The 24568-nt window shown below is 34.5% G+C and overlaps 2 protein-coding genes across 4 annotated transcripts; one reads left to right on the top strand and one right to left on the bottom strand.

Moving 5' to 3' along the window:
- Positions 1 to 215: 215 nt before the first annotated feature.
- On the bottom strand, positions 216 to 24170 carry LOC107740265 (protein RTF2 homolog). The gene is made up of 9 exons (XM_016552636.1): positions 23997 to 24170; positions 23080 to 23174; positions 20553 to 20646; positions 19521 to 19660; positions 17851 to 17929; positions 6926 to 7039; positions 6611 to 6662; positions 3155 to 3229; positions 216 to 1071 (listed from the first exon to the last, which is right to left on the bottom strand). The coding sequence occupies exons 1-9, from the start codon at positions 24063 to 24065 to the stop codon at positions 872 to 874; spliced, it is 918 nt and encodes a 305-aa protein (XP_016408122.1). The 5' UTR covers positions 24066 to 24170; the 3' UTR covers positions 216 to 871.
- Positions 7665 to 15432, top strand: LOC107740264 (beta-1,3-galactosyl-O-glycosyl-glycoprotein beta-1,6-N-acetylglucosaminyltransferase 7-like). Of its 3 annotated transcripts, none has more exons than XM_016552634.1 (4): positions 7665 to 7860; positions 11646 to 12632; positions 12787 to 12882; positions 14183 to 15431. In XM_016552634.1, the coding sequence occupies exons 2-4, from the start codon at positions 11681 to 11683 to the stop codon at positions 14428 to 14430; spliced, it is 1296 nt and encodes a 431-aa protein (XP_016408120.1). In that variant the 5' UTR covers positions 7665 to 7860; positions 11646 to 11680; the 3' UTR covers positions 14431 to 15431. The 3 variants fall into 3 exon arrangements, with proteins under 3 accessions (XP_016408120.1, XP_016408121.1, XP_016408118.1); XM_016552635.1 differs by lacking the exon at positions 7665 to 7860 and adding an exon at positions 9766 to 9872 and having other exon boundaries at positions 12790 to 12882; positions 14183 to 15432; XM_016552632.1 differs by lacking the exon at positions 7665 to 7860 and adding an exon at positions 9766 to 9872.
- Positions 24171 to 24568: the final 398 nt, after the last annotated feature.

Here is a 24568-nt window from a genome sequence, read left to right as displayed (position 1 = left end):
CTGCAAGACATTCTTATATAATTGTAAAGTTTTTAAGTAAAATAATTACGCTTAACAAGGAACAGCTTCCTTGGCTGACATTTCATGTTCCACAGAACGTGTTGCATAAAATTCTGCTGCCGTGAGTAATACAATTCCTTTTTAAGTTTGACATTCCAAGCATGCTATTTTTCAAGCTTTCTCACGCACATGAGAATTAAGACACATACCTGAAAATGTAGAGTCTGGATTTTATTTATGCACCTGTCAGATGAACAAACTATTACATTACGGGGAACTGCAAAAAGCCAAGAAACCGACAACTACATCAGATCTCCTTCTGTTTGACTACGGCAGCGCTTATTCTTAGACATGTACTGCCACCCTGTGGTCAAAAGCAGTATTGCAACAGCGCATGATTTCTCCCAGATCGGACCTTCATTGTGTTCACAAATAATGCATGTTTAAAAGTACAATACATAACTACTGGAACTAGTAGGTTATTTCTGTGATACCGTAACAAGAAACGCTCAAGCGCTTCAAGAACACGTATTTATGCTCCTGAGTTGGAAAACAAAGTTATCTGCCTTTAAGTTTGTTTTTACTGCAATACATTTCATGTTTAAACCTAAATAAAGTGGCTTAAAACAAGAGGCTGCTGCAAAACACAATCCAGTCAAAAAATGTTAATGGAAAAGACATTTAACACTCAAGCCAACATGGGTTTACTGAAAATAAACACTTAAGCATGCAACTAAATTAAGATAATCTTATAAAGGTAAATAAAATGCAATGGTGAAAAAAGAAATCTGCTAAAAACAATCCACCAGTCAGAATGTTTCTCCTACAAAGCCTGACCACTAGAGAGCGAGCTTCACTAAGAAGAACACACTCAAAAGTGGTAAGGCGTGTGTGTGACCCAGTTGGACGTCTGGTCTTTGGTACGTTTGGCAGAGCTGTGGGAGGTGAAGAGTGACTTGTATGTCTCAGATTTGTCCTTCATGTCCTGGATCGATCTCTTACTGCCAGTGATGGGTCCCGCGGGGGCCTCTAACATCTTAGAGCACTCGCCGGATGTGGACGGTCCCGGAGCTGAGTGGGGAAAAAGACAAACACAGCTTGAGTGATTGAACCATCAGATGCATGACTTCTCCAGGGGTTAACTAATCTTTAACATCCATTCTCAAAGGAATAGTTCAACCAAAAATTAAAATTTGCTGAAAATTGATGAAAATTGTTTGTTTCTTTATTGGAACAAATTTGGAGAAATGTAGCATTGCATCACTTGCTCACCAGTGGATCCTCTGCAGTGAATGGGTGCCGTCAGAATGAGAGTCCAAACAGCTGATAAAAACATCACAATAATCCACACCACTCCAGTCCATCAGTTAATGTCTTGAGAAGTGAAAAGCTGTGTGTTTGTAAGAAACAAATCCATCATTAAGACGTTTTTAACTTCAAACCATTACTTCCAGCTATAATACTCCATCCATAATATTGCTTTTTTTTTTGCTTAAGAAGTTGTCTGGTCTGAATCAGGAGAGAAATCTGCACAGATCAAGCTCTGTTTACAAGCCAAAACATTCCAAAACCAACATGTTGATGGATTTTGAAGTGAAAGGACAACAGGAGATGGACTTCTTCACTGGAGGAAGCATCATTATGGATTATGGACTCATATTTTCAACAGAAGCAAACACAAACATTCAGCTTTTGGTTTCTGAAGATGTTAACTGTTGGACTGGAGTGGTGTGGATTATTGTGATGTTTTTATCAGCTGTTTGGACTCTCATTCTGACGGCACCCATTCACTGCAGAGCATCCGTTGGTGAGCAAGTGATGCAATGCTACACTTCTCCAAATCTGTTTCCATGAACAAACAAACTCTTGGGTGGCCTGAGGGTAAGCACAAAACTTACGTTACATGTGACCCTTATTCATAATTCTGCATGACTGTCCTCATTGCACGATTATATTCTTATTTTAAAGTCTTTCTAGATTATAGTCTCTAAACCTACTGTGCACATACAGGCTGAATGTCCCTAAGTGACATGACCACTTCATTTGTATAGTAGGGATAATTCATTTGTTTGTTAATATCCCGTGTGGCTTGCACAGATTCAGTGAGGACACCACACTTTGAGAAAACGATGGCTAGTAAGATGTTTTGTGTTATTATAGGCTATTTTTCATGCTGATATTAGTATTGATATCGAGAGGGTCATTGAGGACTTATACTTTAATATTTGTATGATGTGTACTTAAATGCCTATTATTAAATGTAAATGTACTACCATTCAAAAGTTTAGGGTGATTTTTTTCCCAGCAAGGATGCATTAAATTGATCAAAAGAGACAGTAAAGACATTTATACTGTTACAATAAATTACAAATAAATTCTGTTCTTCAAAGAATCCTGAAAAAAAATGATCACAGCTTTCACAAAAACATGAAGCAGCACAACTGCTTTCAACATTGATAATAATCAGAAATGTTTCTTGAGCAGCAAATCAGCATATTAGAATGATTTCTGAAGGATCATGTGACACTAAAAATTCAGCTTTGATCACAGCAATCAATTACATTTTACAATATATACACATAGAAAAGTTATTTTAAATTGTAATGATGTTTCACAATATTCACTGTTTTACTATATTTTTGACCTTGGTCATAAGAGACTTCTTTTAAAAACATGTTTAAAAAATCTTACTGAGCCCAATTTTTTGAACAGTAGTATACATAATTATTTGAATATACATCATATACTCCAGCAAAAAGTCAATTAAATGAAATTAAATAAAAACCTTTCATTCACTGCTAACATTAAAGCCTGTGCTGGAGTTCTACAACATAATATGAGTTCACTTGAATATAACGAATGCATACTACCATAAACTGCTTTCAGCATACTGCATAGTATGTATACTACCTACTATGCAAAAACACTATGGTAACCAGTATGCAGTGATAACTGTTTCACATGACCTGACCATGTTGCATAATATCAGGAATTAATGCAGCAACATATTTCTTTTGAAGTTGAAATGCATCACATCTACAGACTCCACATTTGTGAAACCAACCCTGATATGAATGTGCTTTCAAAAACATTTACACATATTTCCATTTCACATGTAAATCTAGCCCTTCTGTACTCTGGCATGCTGGGATACCTGAATCACTGCAGCTTCCACTGCTGCCTTCTCCATTCAGTGATGTAGATTTAGTCTCCGAGGTGTTACAGCTTCCTGCCATCACAAGAGGAAAAAAACAATATTTAGTAGTTGTACTAGTTTAATAAAGTACTACAATTAGTTGTTCAACCATTATTGGGAAGTTCAAACCAGTGCTATTTTAGTATCACTGAGATATTACAGTTTTTATTAATGTGTTAACTTCGTTTTTTTCCTTCTTTTTTATTTTAATTTTGATTTATAAATAAAAAATATATATTTTTAAATATTTACTTTCATTTATATATACATATATACTGTATATATAATTATGTTTTCTGAGAATATGTGAGATAAGAGGTTAAGCTGATGCTTTTGGATGACTGACATTAAATACACCAAAAATAATATTTAAATAAATAAATATTATATATTATTAATAATAATAAATAAATAAATATTTGTGAAGTCCCACTGTGAAATGTTATACTCAAACTAAATTTAAAACTATCATACACAGCATTTCAATTAGCAGCTCATATTAAATGTAAAAAAAAAAAAATGTATTTGCCACAACGCATGACAGAAAACAACATACAACACATATTTTCATCCCTGAAACCACAGGATGATCTCACCTTAAATGAAATTACAAAAGCTTATTGGCAATCCGGATCATATCATGTAAAGTTTAACAGCTCATTAGTTAATGTACAATCAAATAGCAAACATGAAGCATGGCACATTTATGAAGTGCAGTAAATGAAGCCAGTGTGGTTTCCCCATTCCAGCAGAGCAAACAAAGATGTTTTAAATTTTGATATCTGGCTCTCTTTAGAGGAACATGTATAAAGGTTGTGTGCTACTTCAAATACAGCAAAAATCCAGAATATGTTTTATTTTTCTTTAAATGTGACCCTGCACCACAAAACCAGTCATAAGGGTCATTTTTTTGTCATTGAGATGAATACATCTGAAAGCTAAATAAATAAGCTTTCCACTGATGTATGGTTTGTTAGGATAGGACAATATTTGGCCGAGATACAACTATTTGAAAATCTGGAATCTGAGGGTGCTAAAAAATGTACACACAATCAAGCCTAGAAAAAAACCACTGAACCACCCCTTTAATATCCTAATGATTTTTGGCATAAAAGAATATGCCAAATATTCCCTTCTCTGAATGCATCTATAAGAGATTATGGATAATTACAGTTTCATTCCAATTTTAATTGAATTTGTATTTGTGTCAGTGTGTTTTGCCATAGTTTTGATGACCTCAGATTCTCCTCACGGATAATCACGTCAACTTTATTTTAGCCTGATTCATACTGAAGGATAAAAAACTTCAGTGAATATTGACTGTTGTCCTACATTGATAACTCCTGTCAGTCATTTCTACACAAAGTTTAACCTTAATTCCTCACATACTTGGTAATAAAGATGAAAGGAATGTTATGGGTTCAATATCTATCCACAGCACCTGTGATGTACTGACAATTACTACAGACCTCATTTAACTCGTCTTTCAGTTTATTAAAAACTGTACTTGCAATGAAGGTCTATGGGCATTTCTGGCAGGGAATTGCTTTTTATTCTTTAAAATGCCCTGTCTTGTGACTGACACAAAAGCAGACTTTCATCACAAGCGTCATATTGGTTCAGTATGCATTTGCAGTTATCTTGAGTTTTAACTTTTGAGTTAATTATACTCTAACGCTGTTCGGTATAAAAAAAAATGTCCTTGCAGTGAGAACACTGATAAAGGTCTACTGTGCCATTATAGGTGTTAACATGAGACTAGTGTGATTGCATTTCTTACTGAGCTCGTTTTTTTTAAAAGTCACTCTGGATATTTCAACAAAGCTGTCTTGATGATGTAATGCTGGTAAATCCGGTAAACCAGGTACAACTTTCACACAATATGCGCAAAAGGACAGGGGTTGTTTACATACAGAAAAATCTACCCACAGGAATTATTTCACAGGAACATTCTTCTACCTAGAAAAGTCTCCTAATCTCACTCCTAATCACAACTCAACTTAACAGTATGTGCACTATATTCTAAGTCTTACAAAACCAAATAAATCATATATATGTAATTATTAAAAATCAAATAGCTCAAAAATGAAAAATCTTAAAAGAAAATGTAATTTACAATATGAAAACAATTTATAATGGTGTATAAATAATAGTAAAATATTAAATATAGCATTTATGTTTAAATATCAGTCTTAGCATTGCATTGCTAAGATTTTGGGGAAGTCGTGACCTAATGGTTAAAGAGTTGGACTCGTAACCCAAAGGTTGCGGGTTCGAGTCTTGTACCCGACATTGAGAAACGTTGCAACAACGTTCTAAGAACGTTCCTCCAATATTGTCCAGCAAGTGCTTCCTGGGTTCGTCCAGCATTCCTCATGCCTCTGTGTAAGATTTCTGTGCACTGAGTTTTTCTTTTTTTAGTTTGACGCCATCCACCAGTTCAAAGTTGTAGTTCTCCAGAGCGGAGAGGTTCCTGTTTGTAGTGTGAGCGCATGCGCAGTAGAACAGCACCCCGCACACGGCACCCAGCAGGACTCCCACGGCGCTCATCACGATGATGGTGATCAGGATGGGGTCTAAACTCTTCAGCATGGAGCCGCGTCCAAAACTCCACAGGGTGTTGTCCGTCCCCTCACAGTTCACTATTGAGAGGGAAAGACAGACAGAAACAGAGAGATTGTGAGACCTGCATAAGCAAGCTCAATTATATTATATAAGAGATCAAATGGGGGAAGTCGTGGCCTAATGGTTAGAGAGTCGGACTTGTAACCCAAAGGTTGCGGGTTCGAGTCTCGTACCGGCAGGGATTGTAGGTGGGGGGAGTGAATGTACAGCGCTCTCTCCCACCTTCAATACGGTGAGGTGCCCTTGAGCAAGGCACCGAACCCCCAACTGCTCCCCGGGCGCCGCAGCAAAAAAAATGGCTGCCCACTGCTCCGGGTGTGTGTGTGCACTGCTGTGTGTGTGCACTTTGGATGGGATAAATGCAGAGCACTAATTCCGAGTATGGGTCACCATACTTGGCCACATGTCACTTCACTTACTCAATATTGCATTGCTCAATATTGCATTGCTCAATATTTTACATCACAGACAGTGGCATTGAATCATCGTCACATGGCTGATTGTGATATGCTGCGAAAAAGGTTTGACAGCTCTGGTGAAGCGCTGATGATTATCAGTGGACAATGAAAGTGTATTCACATTTTTAGAGGAAACACAATCTCAAACTTGATCTAATTGTGTTTTTTCACATGAAAAGAAAGAAATGAACAAGGGCTTGGAATCATAAGGGAGAGTAAATGATACCAAACTTTCAAACTACTCCTTTGTTGATAATTTGTACAAGAAATTCTACACACTGATGAGAAACTTTAATGTGATTTATAATGCAAACGGTACATGTTACTGTACCTGTTGAATCCAGCGACTTGGAGACTTTAGTATCTTTGCTCTTCTTTGATTTCTGCATAGAAAAAAAAAAAATGCCTAACATGAAAAATGTTCTTAAAAATGTCTAAAAACAAAAAAAATATGGAAGTGGAAATAAAGGAAGTGAAAGTGGTTTTTGCTCATTCAGTTATGTTCAGGGTGCATTTACATTTCCTCATCTCTTACAAATTACTTTACGATAATGAATTTGCTTTTACTGGCAATTTTTAAGCGTAGCTTCCACCAAGCACATCCCAAAGACCACTGCAATTCTATATCAGCAAGGCATCAATTTACTTTTGCAGTTTTAGCCTTTAATCGGCGCTCCTCCATAGCCTTCTGTAGCTTCTCCACCTCCTCTTTAGACCCATTCAGCATCACAAGGTTGTCTTCTTGGAAAGGATCTCCACACTTAAAAAAAAAAGACACAAGAACGTGAATATTAAAACTATGGAAAAATCTAAATACTGTTAAATGACTAGTTTTGGCACAAAAAAATTCATACATAAAAAAAGTAAAATTAAAAATTACATTAAAAAAATTAAATTAAATTAAATAAAGAAAAACACAAAACATACGCATGATAATAAAATAAATTTAAATAATTAAAAATAAAATGTAAATCTAAAATGAAAAATAAAACATGTATACACAATAAAAACAAGTAACATGGCAAGTAACACATTGAATTGAATGTAAAATTTTGAGGTAGAAAATCTGAAAAAGCATTTTCCTGTAAAACACGCTCCAATAATCATTATTTACAACTTTGAAAAAAACATTTTTTTTTTCCAGTGTAGTAAAGTGTATGATAAGACTATGATAATACACAGCTACCTAAAAACTGTCTGAAAGCAAAGTGCACAAACTGGAGAACTGATAATATGTCACTAAACAGGTCATAAAGCAGGTATGACGGCTTTGCCTGAAAAGCAGAAAAATGTTGCACTGATGACTAAGTTACCCGAAAGCCAAACGCACACACAATGACACAGGCATTCAGCAGCAGCTATTGTCCTGCACACACAAGAGCGCTAATCTCTCTCATGCATCAGCAAACGCACGGGCCGCCAGCCCTCGGGCTCACTACAGGTCAGTTGCTTTCGGTCTCTGCGCTCAGGTCGGGAATAAACAAGGAGCTAATGCATCTGGAATCGTATTTATCTGCAAAGCAAGCATCTGAAGAAGCGAACAGGAGGTGGAGAGAGCAAACAGAGATGAAGATTATGAAGGTAAAGCTGGAGAGTGAAACAAATCTGCAGCATCTACTAAACAAACTAAACTAAATCTGGTTGATGCTTTAAAGTCAGCATAAAAATCCAAACGGACAACATTTACTTCCTTAATACACATTTCTGCTCTTACTGTGCGCAATTTCCTCAATGCACGTTATTGCAGATTAAACAAAAAACAGTTTTGCAATACAAATGTAACATTTTGGTCTTGTTTCTAAAAGCTACTTTACATGGACTGCTAAAGTAGCTATTTTTGAAGCTTGACACTCTGTTTACATTCAAAATGCAAATGACTAAACAACTAAATGATTACAGAATTTACATTTTAAGAATTCATTTAAGAATTAAATCAACAAACTAACTCTCCACTGTGCCTTATGTGTATGAAAGCCATTCTTTAAGACCATTATAACTGTTTTAGTCAACCGTAAACCTGAAACCATATAAAATCACTAACTGTAACCATTCACTTTCTTAAAACACATTCTAGATCTTATTGTGCACAATTCCCTTTTATTATTGTTGCTATAAAATTTAGTATAGGCTATTTTTTTTACTGAGCTTTGTTACTTTTGAAGATTGACAGTCCTTGCTCATTTAAAATACAAATGATCAAAATAAATGTCTAAATGATGACAGAATTGTATTTTTATGCATGATAGTAATTAAAATGGACTCAAAATGAAATTTAAAAAATGAAAATGTACTTTCTTAATGCACATTCATGATCTTATTGTGCACAATTTGCTCAATGCAAATTATTCAAAATTTCCTTGTTCACAGTCGAGATGCAAATAATAAAAATAAATGACTAAATAATGACAAAATTAACATTTTTAGGAAAGATAGCAACAATTTGTTTAAAAACGTAATCAATTATGAAAATTAAAATGGACTTTCAATTCACTTTCTGATATGATTGTGCACAACTTCCTCAATGCACATTATTGCAAATTTAAAAAGCACCTTTGCTATAAAAATGTAAATTTTTGGTCTGCTATTTACACAGATACATATATGGACTGCTAAAATAGCTATTTTTTGTTATATCTGAAGCTTGCCCATCCTTGTTCACATTCAAAATGCAAAGTGATCAAAATAAATGACTAAACAATGACAGAATTTTCATTTTTATGCACGATGGCAACTATTTGTTTAAGACTGAACCAATTAGTAACTAATTCCCACGTTACTAAAATTTACTAGAAGTGCATAATTTCCACAAGCATTTTTGCAATAAAAATGTACAATTTTGGCCACTTATTTAGGCTACTATATATGGACTATTAAAGTAGCTATTTTAGCTTTATTGTTTTTTTTTTTAGTTTGACAGTCCTTATTCAAATTCAAAATGCAATATTCTGATGACAGAATATTCATTTTTATGCATGACAACTACTTGTTTAAAACTGAACCAATTAATAACTAATTCCCACATTCCTGATCTTATTGTGCACAATTTCTTCAATGCATATAATTCCAAATTTAAAAAGCATTTCTGCAAAAACAAATGTAAAATTATACCCTGTTATTTACACAAAGCTACTATATATATGGACTAGGGCTGGGTTTTGACACAAATGTCACGATTCGATTTGATTCTCATTCACAAGCTTGCGATTCGATTCGATTAACAATTTGATTCAATATCGATTCATTTGGATACATGTCAGGTACAGTACACCAAATTTTCAAAAAAAAAATCTCTCAACTAATGCTGTAAAATATACATGAGAGTCAGTTGGTAATACATTACTTATAATATTGAAGGTAAAAATTTACTGATTTGTTAAAATTACACTTAATGAAGTTTTTAAAATAATAAAGTTACAATTACATAATAATATTTCTATTTCAATTATTTCACTCTCTCACAGAAAGACAGACACTCGGCAGGGATTTCTGCTCATGGAGGAGCCTTTTAGACAGAGGTCATGCGGATGTTAGCGCGTTTGTGGATGTTTAATCCCATTTCCTATTTAAGGAGTGGAAACGGCTTGAGCTGAAAGGTAAGCACACTTTGACTCATGGATTACTGGCCTGTGTCTAATGCACTTGATGTTTATGCTTCAGAAAACCAAAACATGTGGCGGAGAGCCTGTAAAGAGGTTTCATTTTGCTTTTTAACTACAAAAAAAATCTAATGTATATTGTATAAAGGCTGGTTATACTGTCAGAGTTGGAACATTTTTTTTTTCTCCATTAGCACATTTTTAGTGATACCAGTCTGTTACTCTTGAAGCCTGAGGTTTGATTGTACACTCGTTATCTTAGCAGGTGCTTTAGTTCATTTGCTATCTAACGACTACTGAGACATTTAGAAAATTAGTCATATTTCGATACAAAACCATGTAATGGCACTGAGATTGTTTGAAAGCATATATATTAAAGTTGAGGAAGCGATTAATATATAGCATTGTGATTAACACCTAACGCACTGTAGATCTGGAATGAGTTTAAAGTTCATGTTCATGTGCTTTTTAAACACTTCCTTAATCAATCAATAGTTGAGACTTCCTAGACTACAAAAACTCTATACATTTGTGTTACACTTGATTTCAATTTACTGTTCAATTTACGCTTGATGTAAAAGTTTCCACTGAAGTAGAAGTTGCGCAAGTTTTCTTTAGTAATTGGTTTGTTTGCCGAGTTACCTGAGCAAAGGCCAGACTACTGCTCTTACAATTCGCCCATAACCATTCATGATAATGCAATACCTAATTAAGTTATCAGTTAAATGGCAAGTACACAAGGTGTCAGGTTCGACACTTTCTTTCATCACTCTGTACAAAACAGTCAAAATAGTATAATACAGCCATCAGTTACAGTCATCGGTTACCATTAATTATGTTACCCAAAAAGGACTTTAATAATGCAAAATATTTTTTATAACTCGTGGTGTCCTCATTTTAACAATTAGATTTCTTAAATATGATGTTGATGATGCATTTCAACAGAAATACATTTGCTTTCTATCTAGAAGCATTAAGCAAAACCACAGCATCCTGCCATATTTATCTATTTTCTGCAAAACATGCACTGCATGTAACCAAAGAACTGATGAAGAAAACAAAAATCAAATGCAAAAACACTAATAACTAATAATATCACTAATAAATTAAGTATACGCAATAATCATTTCATACCCCATTTTTGATTCTTTCTTTTTTTTTTCCGCAAAACACAGTACTTTAAGCCAACCACATTAAATCACACTAAATCTTTAGTGAAACTCAGTCATGCCTTCTAAGGAACCATTATGTCATACAGTGCTGTCATCCATTAAGTAGTTCTTAAAATCTCATCAACACCATTTTTTTTACAATCTTCTATAGTTTCCTCATAATTATGAAGCAGCAAAACTGTTTTCATCATTGATAATAATCAGAAATGTTTCTTGAGCAGCAAATCAGCATATTAGAATGATTTCTGAAGGATCATGTGACACTGAAGACTGGAGTATAGATGCTGAAAATTCAGCTTTGATCACAGAAATAAATTAATTACATTTAACACGCATAGGAAACATTTCTTTCAAATTATAATATTTCACAATATTACGGTCATTTTCACTGTATTTTTAATGAAATAAATGCAGACTTGATGAACAGAAGAGACTTCTTTCACTTCTTTATCAACACGATTAACGAACTGCTATGCCAGAAGTTTATTGGTTCTGTGCTTATTTAATGATTAACAGAAAGGGGTATGTGATATTTGAGCACTTCCCCATGTTGTGACAATTTCCTCTCTTATTATTTTCCTCTTCTGCTCTGTTTCAGGAGGTCTGTAGCTGCTTTTCAGATGCTGGACTATTATGGTCCAGCTTGAGAACACCAAGTGCAGTTTTCTCTTCTGCCTTGGAATCTGCATCCTAATATGTTCTGCCATCTACCTGAACGCCAAAATACCCAACACCCCCATTCCATCAACTGACTTGAGCAGCCAAACCACACCAGCCCCTCAAAGCTGTGACATTCTTCCACCTGCAACTCCCGGGTTTACATGGCAGCGAAAAGACTGTAAGAAAATCAGCTATGAGACCAAACCGGACGCAAACTGCTCTCTTTTGCAGTCAGATCTGCACTTTATTACGGCGCCGCTGAGCAAAGAAGAAGAAGACTTTCCTTTGGCTTTCATAATCACCATCCACAAAGAGCTGGAAACGTTTGTGCGGCTACTGAGAGCCACTTATGCGCCACAGAATGTGTACTGCATTCACATAGATGCTAAAGCACTGGAAGAATACAAGACGAGCGTCCGAAACCTAGCTGGGTGCTTCCCGAACGTCTTTGTGGCGTCCATTAACGAAAAAGTGACTTACGCTGGCTTTTCCCGTCTGCAGGCTGACATCAACTGCATGAAGGACCTAGTGAAGTCTCCTACAAAATGGAAAAGAGTTATAAATCTGTGCGGCCAGGACTTTCCAATCCAGACCAACCTGGAGCTGGTCCGGTACATGCAAGGATCCGAATGGAAAGACAGGAACATGACGCCGGGAATCAGGCAGCCACCCACTATGAAGCACAGGACTGATTTTCAGTACAAGGAGGTAAAGGGCACCCATGTGGCACCAAAAGGCAAGGGTCAAAAGAAGGGACCACCTCCTCACAACCTGACAATGTACTTCGGGACTGCCTATTATTCCTTGACGAGACCGTTTGTGGAGTTCGTCCTCAACGACAAGGTGGCCAAAGACTTGCTGGAGTGGTCTAGAGACACCTTCAGCCCAGATGAGCATTACTGGGTGACTCTAAATCACATGAAGGGTAAGTCAGAACGCAATAATCATGAGTGTGTTTGCTTTAAAATGCAATGTTGACTCAGTTCCAGTCAGCAAGATAACAGAAATATTGATGACAGAAAACTGCTCAGAAGCATGTGGTCTTCCAATCATGAAATTGGTCCTGCATGTTTACTCAGAAGCACCTGGCAGTTATGTAGAAGGCGAATGGGAAGGTAACGTTCGTGCAATCAAATGGAAGGACCAAGAAGGAACAGTACACCAGGGCTGTAAAGGTACGAGAATGTCAAGCGAACACTTTTTACTCTGACATAGGATACGGTTTTATCCAAAGCAATCTGTCACAGAATCAACAATATTTCTAGTATACAATGCCACGTTTATCCATGGTTTCTGCAGGTTTTATGAAGGCAAATGTAATATTTAGTTTTTTAACCTTTTTAAGACCAAGTAAAGAAAATTTAAGGAATAAATTGAATGGAACACAATACATCAATATGGTCTGCAAAAGTGAATGTCTTGAATTAGCAACGCATATTTTATATTGTGTAATTTCACAAATGACAATTTCAATAATCCTCTTGATTTATAAGAAATTGATCAAAATTTGACAAGAATAAATATCTGCTAATTGGCTGAGAAAAATCAACTTAATTCCATGAGAAAAAGTTTTCATACCCCACTGACGGTATGACTGATAATGACTTTATGAATTTACGTTTTTCTGCTCCGATTAATTACCTTTTTAGGCCTTAATTTGCGGAAGGGGAGAATTAGGACTTTTTAAAGGGGTCATATGATGCGATTTCAAGTTTTCCTTTCTCTTTGGAGTGTTACAAGCTCTTGGTGCATAAAGAAGATCTGTAAAGTTGCAAAGACTAAAGTCTCAAATCCAAAGAGATATTCTTTATAATGTGTGTGGGGAACAGGGTCACATCACAGGAGAGTGAACTGCCTGTCAGAAATCATAGCACGTCAGCTGTCTTAACCGCGGCTTGTGTACTGCATCATCACTGTCTGTCACGCGACTCTGTTGCCCTTTCGGGCTTGAACTGATGGTAAAACTAACGACATTAAAACTGTCTTGATATTTACTTTGAAAGCTGAAGTGATTATAGTAAGGGGCGTTACATTTCCGACGTGTGCTTGTGGTGTTCGGCCAATCACAATGCACTGGGTCAGCTGGCCAATCAGAGCAGACTGCGCTTGTCAAAGGAGGGGGCTTTGTTGAAAACGACGTGTTTGAGAGAGGCGGGGCACAGAGGACCTACAATAATGTACAGTATTTGAAAAATAATGTGTTTTTTGAACATTAAAGCATGTCAACATATTCTGTTACACCAAATACACAAAATCATGATCTTTAAAATAACATCATATGACCCCTTTAAAGTCCCGAAGAAACACTGTTATTAGAAACCTTGATATTGCATTTATTTAAGACCGAGCCAATTGAGGCTTTTGCACAGTCATTATAACATTAGATCTTCCCAACAACAGTCTGTATTTTCATGTAAACATAGGACTGCAATCTTGTGTCTATGGATACCAAAACCGTTGTGTTTCTTTCTACAGGACAATACATCAGGGATATCTGCGTTTACGGGATTGGTGACTTACCGTGGCTTATCGAAAAAGAGAGCATGTTTGCGAATAAATTTGAGACTGCAAACTTCCCAGAAGCCCTGGATTGTCTAGAACTGTGGCACCGACATAAAGTTCTCCAGCACGCTACGGTTCCCATACAACCATCATGGCGTCTCACCACAGAAGTCGAAGTCATCAACAGCACACTCATTTTAAAACCAGGAGACTGTTTTTGAGCAAACACCCACAAAATAAGTCACAATGAAAGTGAAATATGTACAGGCTTGTCAACTTCTGCATGCACTCAAAACCCTGTATTTTGCATATATATCTGAGCAAACACTATTTCCTCTTGACGTCAAAGTACCATCTCACATGGACACAGTAGACATGAAGGAAGAAATAATAGAAACATCACTGGAACATTTTCTGTTTTACGGTGCAAATTTGCTGTGTCAATATTCATGCCGCATGGCAATGCAGCTTGTGATGTATAAATGTTGAAAACATGTGAACACTGATTGTTATGTGAGTGATGAGTAATATAACTGTTGTACTGTTAATAGTAATCGTAATTTCTATTTATTTTTATTTATTAACTGCTGCATAATGCACTGTTTAAAGTGGATAAATAATAAAGAATAAAGGCATAAAAATCCTTTGTGAAATCCAAGATACAACAAATACTGCTATTACAATCAAAGGACACTATACTGTGATATACACAGTAACTGACCAAAAATAGTGAAAATATTGTCATTTGTGACTTACAGAGCCAATTGTTAGTCAAGAGTTTAGTGAGCATCATTATGACATGCCACTGTAATACTTTCATAATGTAAGCCGCATATTTTCAATATGTAAATTTGTATGCAAATTATGTACACATGAACATCTGCTCAAGTCAATTTTGTTTCCAACACTGAATTCAGCACTGTTCATATTGTTCAGTTTTTGTGCTTCATTTTCAGTGCTGTCAACTGCATTGAATTGATAAAAACCCCAGCCCAACACATTAAGCACTTTCATTTCCATTGTGGTCTTAATAAATGTGCCTCTTTAGCAACTTGGATAGAAAAAACAATTCTCTGCTAACAACAATGTAATTTTTTTGACGCTGACAAAAGAACATATTATAGCCATAAACATTTACATCATGACCACTAATAGACAATTAGTCAAACATATCACCACAAAATGGTACTACAGCTGATGGTATATACTGCCATGTGTCATCCATTTGCAGTACAGACATAAATGATTTCTCAATTCGTGTTTTTTGAGGAGAGATGTGCTGATACTTTATTAAACATTCTGACTTTACGATAATTTTCACCTGGTGGACAGAAAGCTGGTGAGCAAGTACAACTCACATCAAAGTCTCCAAAGATGCATAAATGCTATTATATAAAAAAAAATGTTTAGCATATGAAATCAGAAATAAAATAAAATGAAAATTTGGGTGAAAAAAAACATGCCACTGAAGCATAACTTTATGTCTAAAGTAATTCAAATTTTTAGATTAGATTTAAATTTTTAGATTAAAAAAAAAAAGAAAAACATTTTTTTTATGTTAAAAATTTTATAAATATATTTTAATATTTATTTCAGCCCACGGCCCTCAATCAAGTTCTGCTCTAAATGATACTACAAAAAAAAAAGAAAAAGGTTGAAGCCTGCAATCTGGTCAGCTTTCCCTAGTGTTAAAGACAGAATGAAAAATGCCTATTCAAAACCTAGACACATGTAACGCAATACATAACCACAGGTTATGATTAACAGCACCAAGAATAGTTAAAAATTTGCTTGGAAATGGATAACCCTCAGAGGTTTATATTCTATATTCAAATACAGCTGAATGTTTGTCGACGCACAGCACGCCGACCTGCACCGATCTGACCAGTTTATGCCGGTTTGGAGAAGAGATGGACTGCAGGATGCAGTTTCCCTATTTCCGCCTTAATGCTCGGATTAATTGAGACAAATGCCACAGAGAAACGGCAGCTAGCTGAGCCTGAAACCAATTAGACCGAGGCAGGGGACTGGGAGGTTAATGATTCACTACTGAGAATGAAAGACAAGTCGCACTCATTAGCCACGGTCCAACTCCATCCAATCACAAGCGTAAACACAGCATTACGAGAAAGGTGACAAATCACCTGGACAAAGAAAAAAACAACCAGAGCTGCTGACTGCTTAACTCAGAGCTTATCTTCGCCTATGATAACAACTCATTATCCACATCCGCATTTGAAACTGTCAAACTAGATATATGTGAGAGACTTGAGGGTGAAATTGTGACTCACAGTTAGAAAAACAACATTTCTGCAATACAGCACCTAAAAGTGTGCTATAGTATATTGTCAATACTGTTTCTCAAAGTGGCCATCTTGGTAACACTCCCAAACAGAAAGAACAGCTTTAATATAGAAATCTGAATGTTTGTTAAACTTTAGTTCCATTAATATATTAACATATACCACTCATAATTCGTTTTTTTATGTTTTTGATTGTTATTTAATCACAAATACAGTACAAACTGTATTTTTTTTTTTTACAATTAAAAATAGCTGTTTTCTATTGTAAATTATTTTAAAGGGGTGGTTCACTGGTTTTTTTCTAGGATTGATTGTGTTTATGGGGTGCAGTCTAACGTGTTAATGCTTCGTTTTTTAAAAAACGCATTATTTTTCACATAATTTACCTTTATTCCACACCGCTCTGTCCCTTCTCTGAAAAATGCACTGATCATTTCCTTCTTTTATGAGTCCCCTCCCTTGGAAATAGGCGATGGGCTCTGATTGGTTAGCTAGCCCAGTGTGTTGTGATTGGCTAAACCGCCTCTAGTGCACGTCTAATCGTCCCGCCCCTCACCTCAGTGGCATGTGCTAATCGCAATGAACCACCCCTTTAAAATATAATTTATTTCTGTGGTGCAAATTAGGAAAAAAATTAGCAATATATATATTTTTCCAATTAAAAATAGCTGCTTTCTATTGTAAATTATTTTAAAATATAATTAATTTCTGTGGTGCAAATTAGGAATAAAATTAGCAATATATATATATATTTGTTTTTTTTTACAATTAAAAATAGCTGTTTTCTATTGTAAATTATTTTAAAATATAATTTATTTCTGTGGTACAAATTAGGAATAAAATTAGCAATATATATTTTTTTACAATTAAAAATAGCTGTTTTCTATTGTAAATTATTTTAAAATATAATTTATTTCTGTGGTGCAAATTAGAAGTAAAATTAGCAATATTTTTTCAGGCTTGTTCAGGCTGTGCATGTGCATTAGCGTAAACATATTAAAGACAAAAGCTCTATGAAAAACTCATACTTCAAAGCAGGACAGCAGATAAACAAAACAGCCTTTATTAAAAACTGAACGTTAAATGAAAACACATTAAGGTCTATTGAAAACCATTATCTCTGACCTTTGATCGACATTTAACTAAGATAATGTGTGTGGACAATTTTCATAAAGTAAGCAATGAATTACATTATGCCTCTGGTCATTTATGGCCTAAGGTTTCAGGAAGATTATTAACATACAGCTGCTGTAATAAAGCGCCTATGCAAAGACAAAAGGAAGAGATCGATAACAGGTCAAAGATTCAAGAGAATCAAGAACGCTGCTTTTCACCTACCTTGTGGCAGATTTCAGTCTTCACCTCTCTGAGCGCTCGTTCGGAGAAAACACACCCACAGGTCTGCAGGTATAAAAACCTCAAGACAGACAGAACAGCACAGTGATTACAACCACAAGAAGCATCTCATGGAAACAGGAAAATATCAAGAGAAATTTAACAATGTGAAAAAATGAACACATATATTCCACTTGGTAGCTTTAAACTTTAAAAGAGTATCTATTAGGGCTGGGTAAAAAATATTGATATCTCGATATATATTTTACAGCATTAGTTTTTTCCTTGAGAAAATTTGGCATGTACTGTACCTGATATATATCCAAAATAATCGATATTGAATCAAATCGAATCGGTAATCGAATCGAATCACAAGCTTGTGAATGAGAATCGAATCGAATCGTGAAATTTGTGTCAAAACCCAGCCCTAGTATCTATAGGGTGTTTTTGTATTTATCACATTGTGTGCATAACCACAGGGAACAGTACTGATATTTTTACTGTGTTGGACAATATATGAATAGAAAATCCATTTACATCAAAATACAGCAGCCACTTTAGTCACATTTTAATATGTTATTAGACAACAAAATATTGAACAATGTGACTTCAATATTAAAATTATATAAAAAATATATAAATAACTTTTATTATTATAATTAACTATAAATAACTATATATACATTGTTCAAAAATGACAGTTAATAAAAACACAATTGTTCAATGTTTGTTCATGTTAGTTCACAATGCATTCACACTTATTAACTTCTGATTTTAAAAATGTGTTTGTAATTACTGATATTAGCATCAATTAATGTAGTATTACTTATTAACCAACTAAAGCGTAGTGCGAAATGTCATCAAGTAAAGTTAGTTTAGAGAAAAGCTCTAGCAGAACTGGTTTTAGATTACATTCTTTTGTTTATGATATTTTCATCATAATCTCAACTAACAACAAATATTTTTACTGCATTTATTAATATAGCAGTTTAATGTTAATTTCTACATATACCAATACATTTATTATTTCAAGTAATAAATTCCGTAGAACATGTTCATTGTTATTTCATGATACCCAATGCATTAACTAATGAGCAATTTACCATATTGTACACAAAGCTATATATTTTTTGTCTATGCAAAAACATTTACTGTCCAAAAACTAATTGGAAGTCTACCAAGCAAACCGGCTTGATGATTTGAAAGCAAAATGTGAAGAAAATTTTTTTTACGTAAAAAATAGTAAGAAAAAAATGTAAGAAGTAAAAGATGTTATTCATCCTGATCAGGTGATTTTTTTTATATTACTGAAATTTATAGTGACAAAAAATACACCCAAACTACCACCAACCCAATGTATTATACTACATTTTCAGTGTATAAAACTTTATTTGCACTTTTAATTCTCTTTTATGTGAATCATGTCATTTAGGCACCAATAGTTTTGCTGTGTTTTTTAAGAAAGTTTCCTGAACACCGAATGTCTTTCAGAAGAATCCACCAACGATTAGCTTTCTTAAAGTTGATTCTTTACATTACACTGAGATAGATAGAGGGAAGTATACTAACACCACACACTTCTTCTTTAACTACGATCTTTCCTATTAAAGTATGATTCAGTGCTGTGGTTGAAGTCAAAAGCGGTGCATGAGCGGAACAAGATGTGGTCTTACTTGTGTTTTCCGTTCATCTCCAGACCAACCACAGGACAGATGAACATGGCGCAGTGCATGTCTTCATAACAGTCCCCTTTAATGTTGTGCCTCTCACCCTCCCACGCCGGGTTATCCGTCAGATTCAGCTCCTTCACGTCCTGTCAAACACACCAGGCTTATTAGATTTAACTAAAACCATAAAAAAAATGGTTATATAAAATAATATAAATGTTAACTAAAAACTTTTTTTTCATCTAGTTGTCATGGCAACATTTGGGGTGTACTAAAATAGCTAAAACTGAACCAAAAATTAATAAATACTATATGTGGGTCAAAGGCAAAATGCCTAATTTTGGTGTCTGCAACTAATTAAATTCACAAAAGTGGTTTCATATGCATCGAAACCGTATTAAATTAAACTTTTGTACTTTAATGTTTCAAATAACCTTTGTGAAAATAAAATACCAAAATATGGGTGAAATAATGTTCTGTCCTATAAGTGATCATACTACATTTTATTATATTTTAAATGACTTGCAGCTGACAAATGGGATCTGAATGATAGTGGCAAAGATCTGTGATGATTTAAAATGACAATTAATTAGCATTTAGGGCTACACTGTGATCCTTAATAGAATATATTAAATATTAAATATTGTTACATTGAATGACATTTTAGTGGGTGTCTTCGGTAAATCACTGTAAATATATATGATAGTCATTCTTTTTTGCCCAGAAAAATAAATTTAAACACTGCATATTTAAAAAAAAAAAATAAAAAAAAAATAATCAAAAAGACATTAAAAAAAAAAGAAAATACAAAAATAAAAACTAATTCAAAGTATTAATAAAAAGTATGACAGTATCTCAGTGACTACGTTTACATGTGCACCGATGATTATTTACAGTAATCAGAAGACTTAATTGCAGTTAGATATTTACATGACATAAGCAAACATTTTCACTCCCGTTTACATGCAGTTTTTTTTTTCACTTGGCATATGCCACATATTTTAATGTGATTATGATCATTTGTCCGCGTTTACTGACCTTGATGCTACGGATGTGTGCAGCAACTTCGGTGTTCGGCCTCTCCGCTGATTTATCCAACAAGTACTCAATGATCGCATCTTTATTATACAGTCTGGTGGAAGAAAAACTATTTTTAAGCAGATACTGAAAAATTCACCATGGCTTCACTATATATCAACACTATAGTAATATTGTTTTGGCAGAAATATTGTAGACGCATACTAAATAATTCAGGGACTATGGGAATAATAATTTTTAATACAGATAAAATAGTTTTCATAATTTTAATACCATAATTCTTCACATTGATTCATGCATCACGAGTAAAAATCAGCAGAATGGATTTAAATATGGTAAAATATGCCAACCAGAGCTGCGAATTCAACACTCGCATCGGTCGCTAAAAGACGCTTATTCAAAAAAATTCAAATTCTATTGAAAACTGTGGAGCTTTTTCGTGAGGATCCATTCATGGTGGTTAGTCTGATCTTATTTCAGATACCACAGTTAAACGATGGTTGGTTGTTATGCAATAATAATGGTAATTCTTTAGAACAGAGGTTATGTAAGGCAGAAAGTCATTATCGGTCAAAATAAACCCCATTTCAGCCTGACAGGTTTGATTTTGTGATAATGACCATCTGACTATAATTATATTGCACTGATCCTGCTTATCATATGGTCACTTACTAAATTAGGGCTGCAACACACGATTATTTTGATAGTCGATTAATCTAACGATTATTAGACTGATTAATCGACTAATCGGCGATTATTTCGCTGGTTAATCAGTAGACCTCAATTGATTATTCAGCTTTTGCAATTAGTTAAAATATTGAGTAATACATATTCTAACAAATAAATTAAGGTAATCACTTCAGCTTTTGAAAGTCATATTATGTAATTACAGTTATACAATTAATTTATACAAATAAATATATTTGGCACACAAAATGAGATGGCAGAGAAACTCTCTTATTCACCATTTAATTAGCTATATGAAAAAGTAGCTGAATGACACATCATTCTGCCTAAAATATATTTTTGTAAGTCATATGGATAAGAAACTTAATAAAGGTTAAATGATAAGACGTTTTATTTTTGGATAAACTAATATTCACAACATAATCTCTCTTAAAATACCTTATAGGGTTATGATAATCAAAACAGTCCTGAGCTAGATCAAGCTTTGATCTCTGCAAACCAAACTATAACTTTAATGAAATGTTTTTTTTCCCCACTAATAAAAAGATTGTATCATTTGCTAGCTCCACACTGCAGAGCTGCTTTATAACAGAAAATCAAGTTGTAATTCTAACTGAAAGCGACACTGACTCTGGTTTTTCATGTTTAACAATACTGTAAAGCTGCTTGATTTAAGGCTATCTATTGCATAAAGTACTATATAAATAAACGTGACATGACTGGACTTTACTGGAGTAACGTACTGAACTGCAGAGCTCGAGCAAACATCCACATCGCTGTAATCAGATGCAGGGCTCTACAGTGCGACCATTTGCATTTGCATTTGCGACTGAAAACTACTGCGTGTGACTATGAACATTTTTTTAGGAGCACCAGTGCGACTGACCTGATTATTTAAATTATTTAATATTTCTATATTTAAAACATTAATCTCATCATGAATTTATGGATTTAATTGCACTCATGCTACCTCTGAGCCTCATTAAATGTTTAAAAGTAGACCAAGCCACTTTTGTGTTCCTTCTGTGCCACCTCGACAAATTAATTTTGTTAATACTGATTTCATTAGATTTTTAACTTATGTTTCTTATTCTACTTGTTCTTATTCTGTCGTTTTAATTACAATTTTTAAAAAGCTTATAAAATATAATTTTTTTAAGAATTTGACAAAAGATGACAAACTTTTAATAAAGTTAGAAAAATGCCATTACAAAGGTAAAAACAAAATTCCACTGTTAATCACTTTAAGGAGTCAAATATCACCTCGTAATGGGAAGGCTAATTTTTGATAAAATTTTGGATTATTGATTAGAAGGTGTTCCTAAAATTTTGAACGTGCTCCTACATTTTTTAAGTTAGGAGCACAAGTGCTCCTAAAAAGAAAAGTTAGCGTAGAGCCCTGAGATGTGTTTTAAACTGCTGCTTTCTCACCGCTGTCAGTTTTTGATGTGTTTATTTTGTTATTGAGAGGAAAGCCAGCAGTATATATTTACATATTCATCCGAACGCAGATCAGCAGCATCAGGTTCGGCGGAGTTTGCTCTGAAGCACTGCCGCTGCATCTTCTTCTCTTGATTTGCATCAGGAGAGCTGAATTACAGTCTTGCGCTACAGCGCCACACTCGTCAAAGCGCGTTATTGCAGGCTCTTACATTAGGTCATATGAGATCAAACGACTATTTGACAGCAAAAATATTTGTCGACAATTTTTTATTGTCAACGTTGTCGATAATGTCGACTAATATTTTCAGCCCTATACTAAATAAATAAATAACAACTGCTTTAGCTAGCTGTATATCACCTTTCTAAGCAAAAACATGAACATAATTTAATAACGTACCTGCCCAGCTCACAGGCAACTATGGGCCGCTTCAGCTTCTCCTGACTCAACGCACAGTACTTCCATTTGGCAGCAAGTTCTGCGTTTTTATCAACCTGTAGAACAAAAAAAAGTTCAGATTTATGAACCACAACAATAAATGTCTGGTTTATGAGGGTCCTACAAAAAAATATTTAGCGCATTCAGAAATTGCTGTTAATACAAATATGAGATGCATTCACAAATAGCCTTAATACAGTTTCAATAAATGGCTGTTGTGAAGTTTGCAAGCTAAAAAAGCTACACCAATTATAAATGCTATAAATATTATACTTTATTATTAAAATATTTAGCATGAAATATATTTTAGTTGTGTGCATTTATTTTGTGTGTAACATTTATTTGTGAATCGCATTGTATTTTTTTGCATATTCATAAACCCTTACAAAAATATATGTACTTTTTGCAAGGGTTTATGAATATGCAAATAAATAAAATCATAATAGTTCAATATTTAGGACGGCGCTGATATCGCTCACACACCGTGATACTGTAATACATTCAATAGAACGGTACTAAAAAGTATAAATGGTAATACTGTGATACTTTGAAATATGCCATGGTACTGAAATTCATGAACAATTATATAAACACCATTTACATTACCATGGCAATACCATAGTGTACTATGTAAACACCATGGTTTGTGAATTTCAGTAGCGTTACCAGGGTGCATTTCCAAGTACTACAGTATGTTTATGTCCAGGAAATAAAGGTTTATTTAAGACACATTGAACCATGCTTAGTTTATTGAAATTCTACAGCAGCTGAAGAAAAAAACAGATGTTAAACTCACGAGTTCCTGACATGCTAAGACGCTACACGCTAATTTCATAAGGTTTATGACAATAATCGAGCGTTTAGCGCAACTTCTTTACCTTTTCAACCTTTTTCGGTCCTTTAACCAGTTCGTGTCTTTTAGGAATGGTTCCGCCGTCGCATCCCATGCTGGAAATACGATTCAAACGGTTTTACTGAGAGAACTTGAGCTGAAGCTAAATGGCAAAACTGTAAACAATCGAGGAGCTTCAGTGAAGAGCGTCAGCGGTGAGTTTGCGTTTATTTTTTAGATACCGCCGCCTAGAGGGCGGCTTAAACATTACACCTCAGTTAGATGCTGTTTTAACCAAAGGTTTTAACACGAGCCACTAGATGGCGATCGATACTGCGTTTTAACCTGTTTTTATACAGTCTATGGTTTTAACGCGGCAAGATGACTGAAGTGATGGATGGTTGAATTCACAAAAATTTAAATGACTACATTTTGGAGCCAAAATAAAATTATATCAACAATATTTCCAGAAATATTGTTTTTTAGTTATTCATCCTGACACAAAGCACTTAGAAAAACAATAAAATAACATGGAACCATGGTTATTTGAAATGAATATGCTACCCGAGGAGCTTCAGTGAAGAGCGTCAGCGGTGAGTTTGCGTTTATTTTTTAGAT

Source organism: Sinocyclocheilus rhinocerous, unplaced genomic scaffold (genome assembly GCF_001515625.1).
Source record: "Sinocyclocheilus rhinocerous isolate Xijiao unplaced genomic scaffold, SAMN03320098_v1.1 scaffold795, whole genome shotgun sequence".
Lineage (NCBI taxonomy): Eukaryota > Metazoa > Chordata > Actinopteri > Cypriniformes > Cyprinidae > Sinocyclocheilus > Sinocyclocheilus rhinocerous.
Note: the sequence above shows the minus strand (reverse complement) of the source record. Positions and strands in the feature narration are given on the sequence as shown.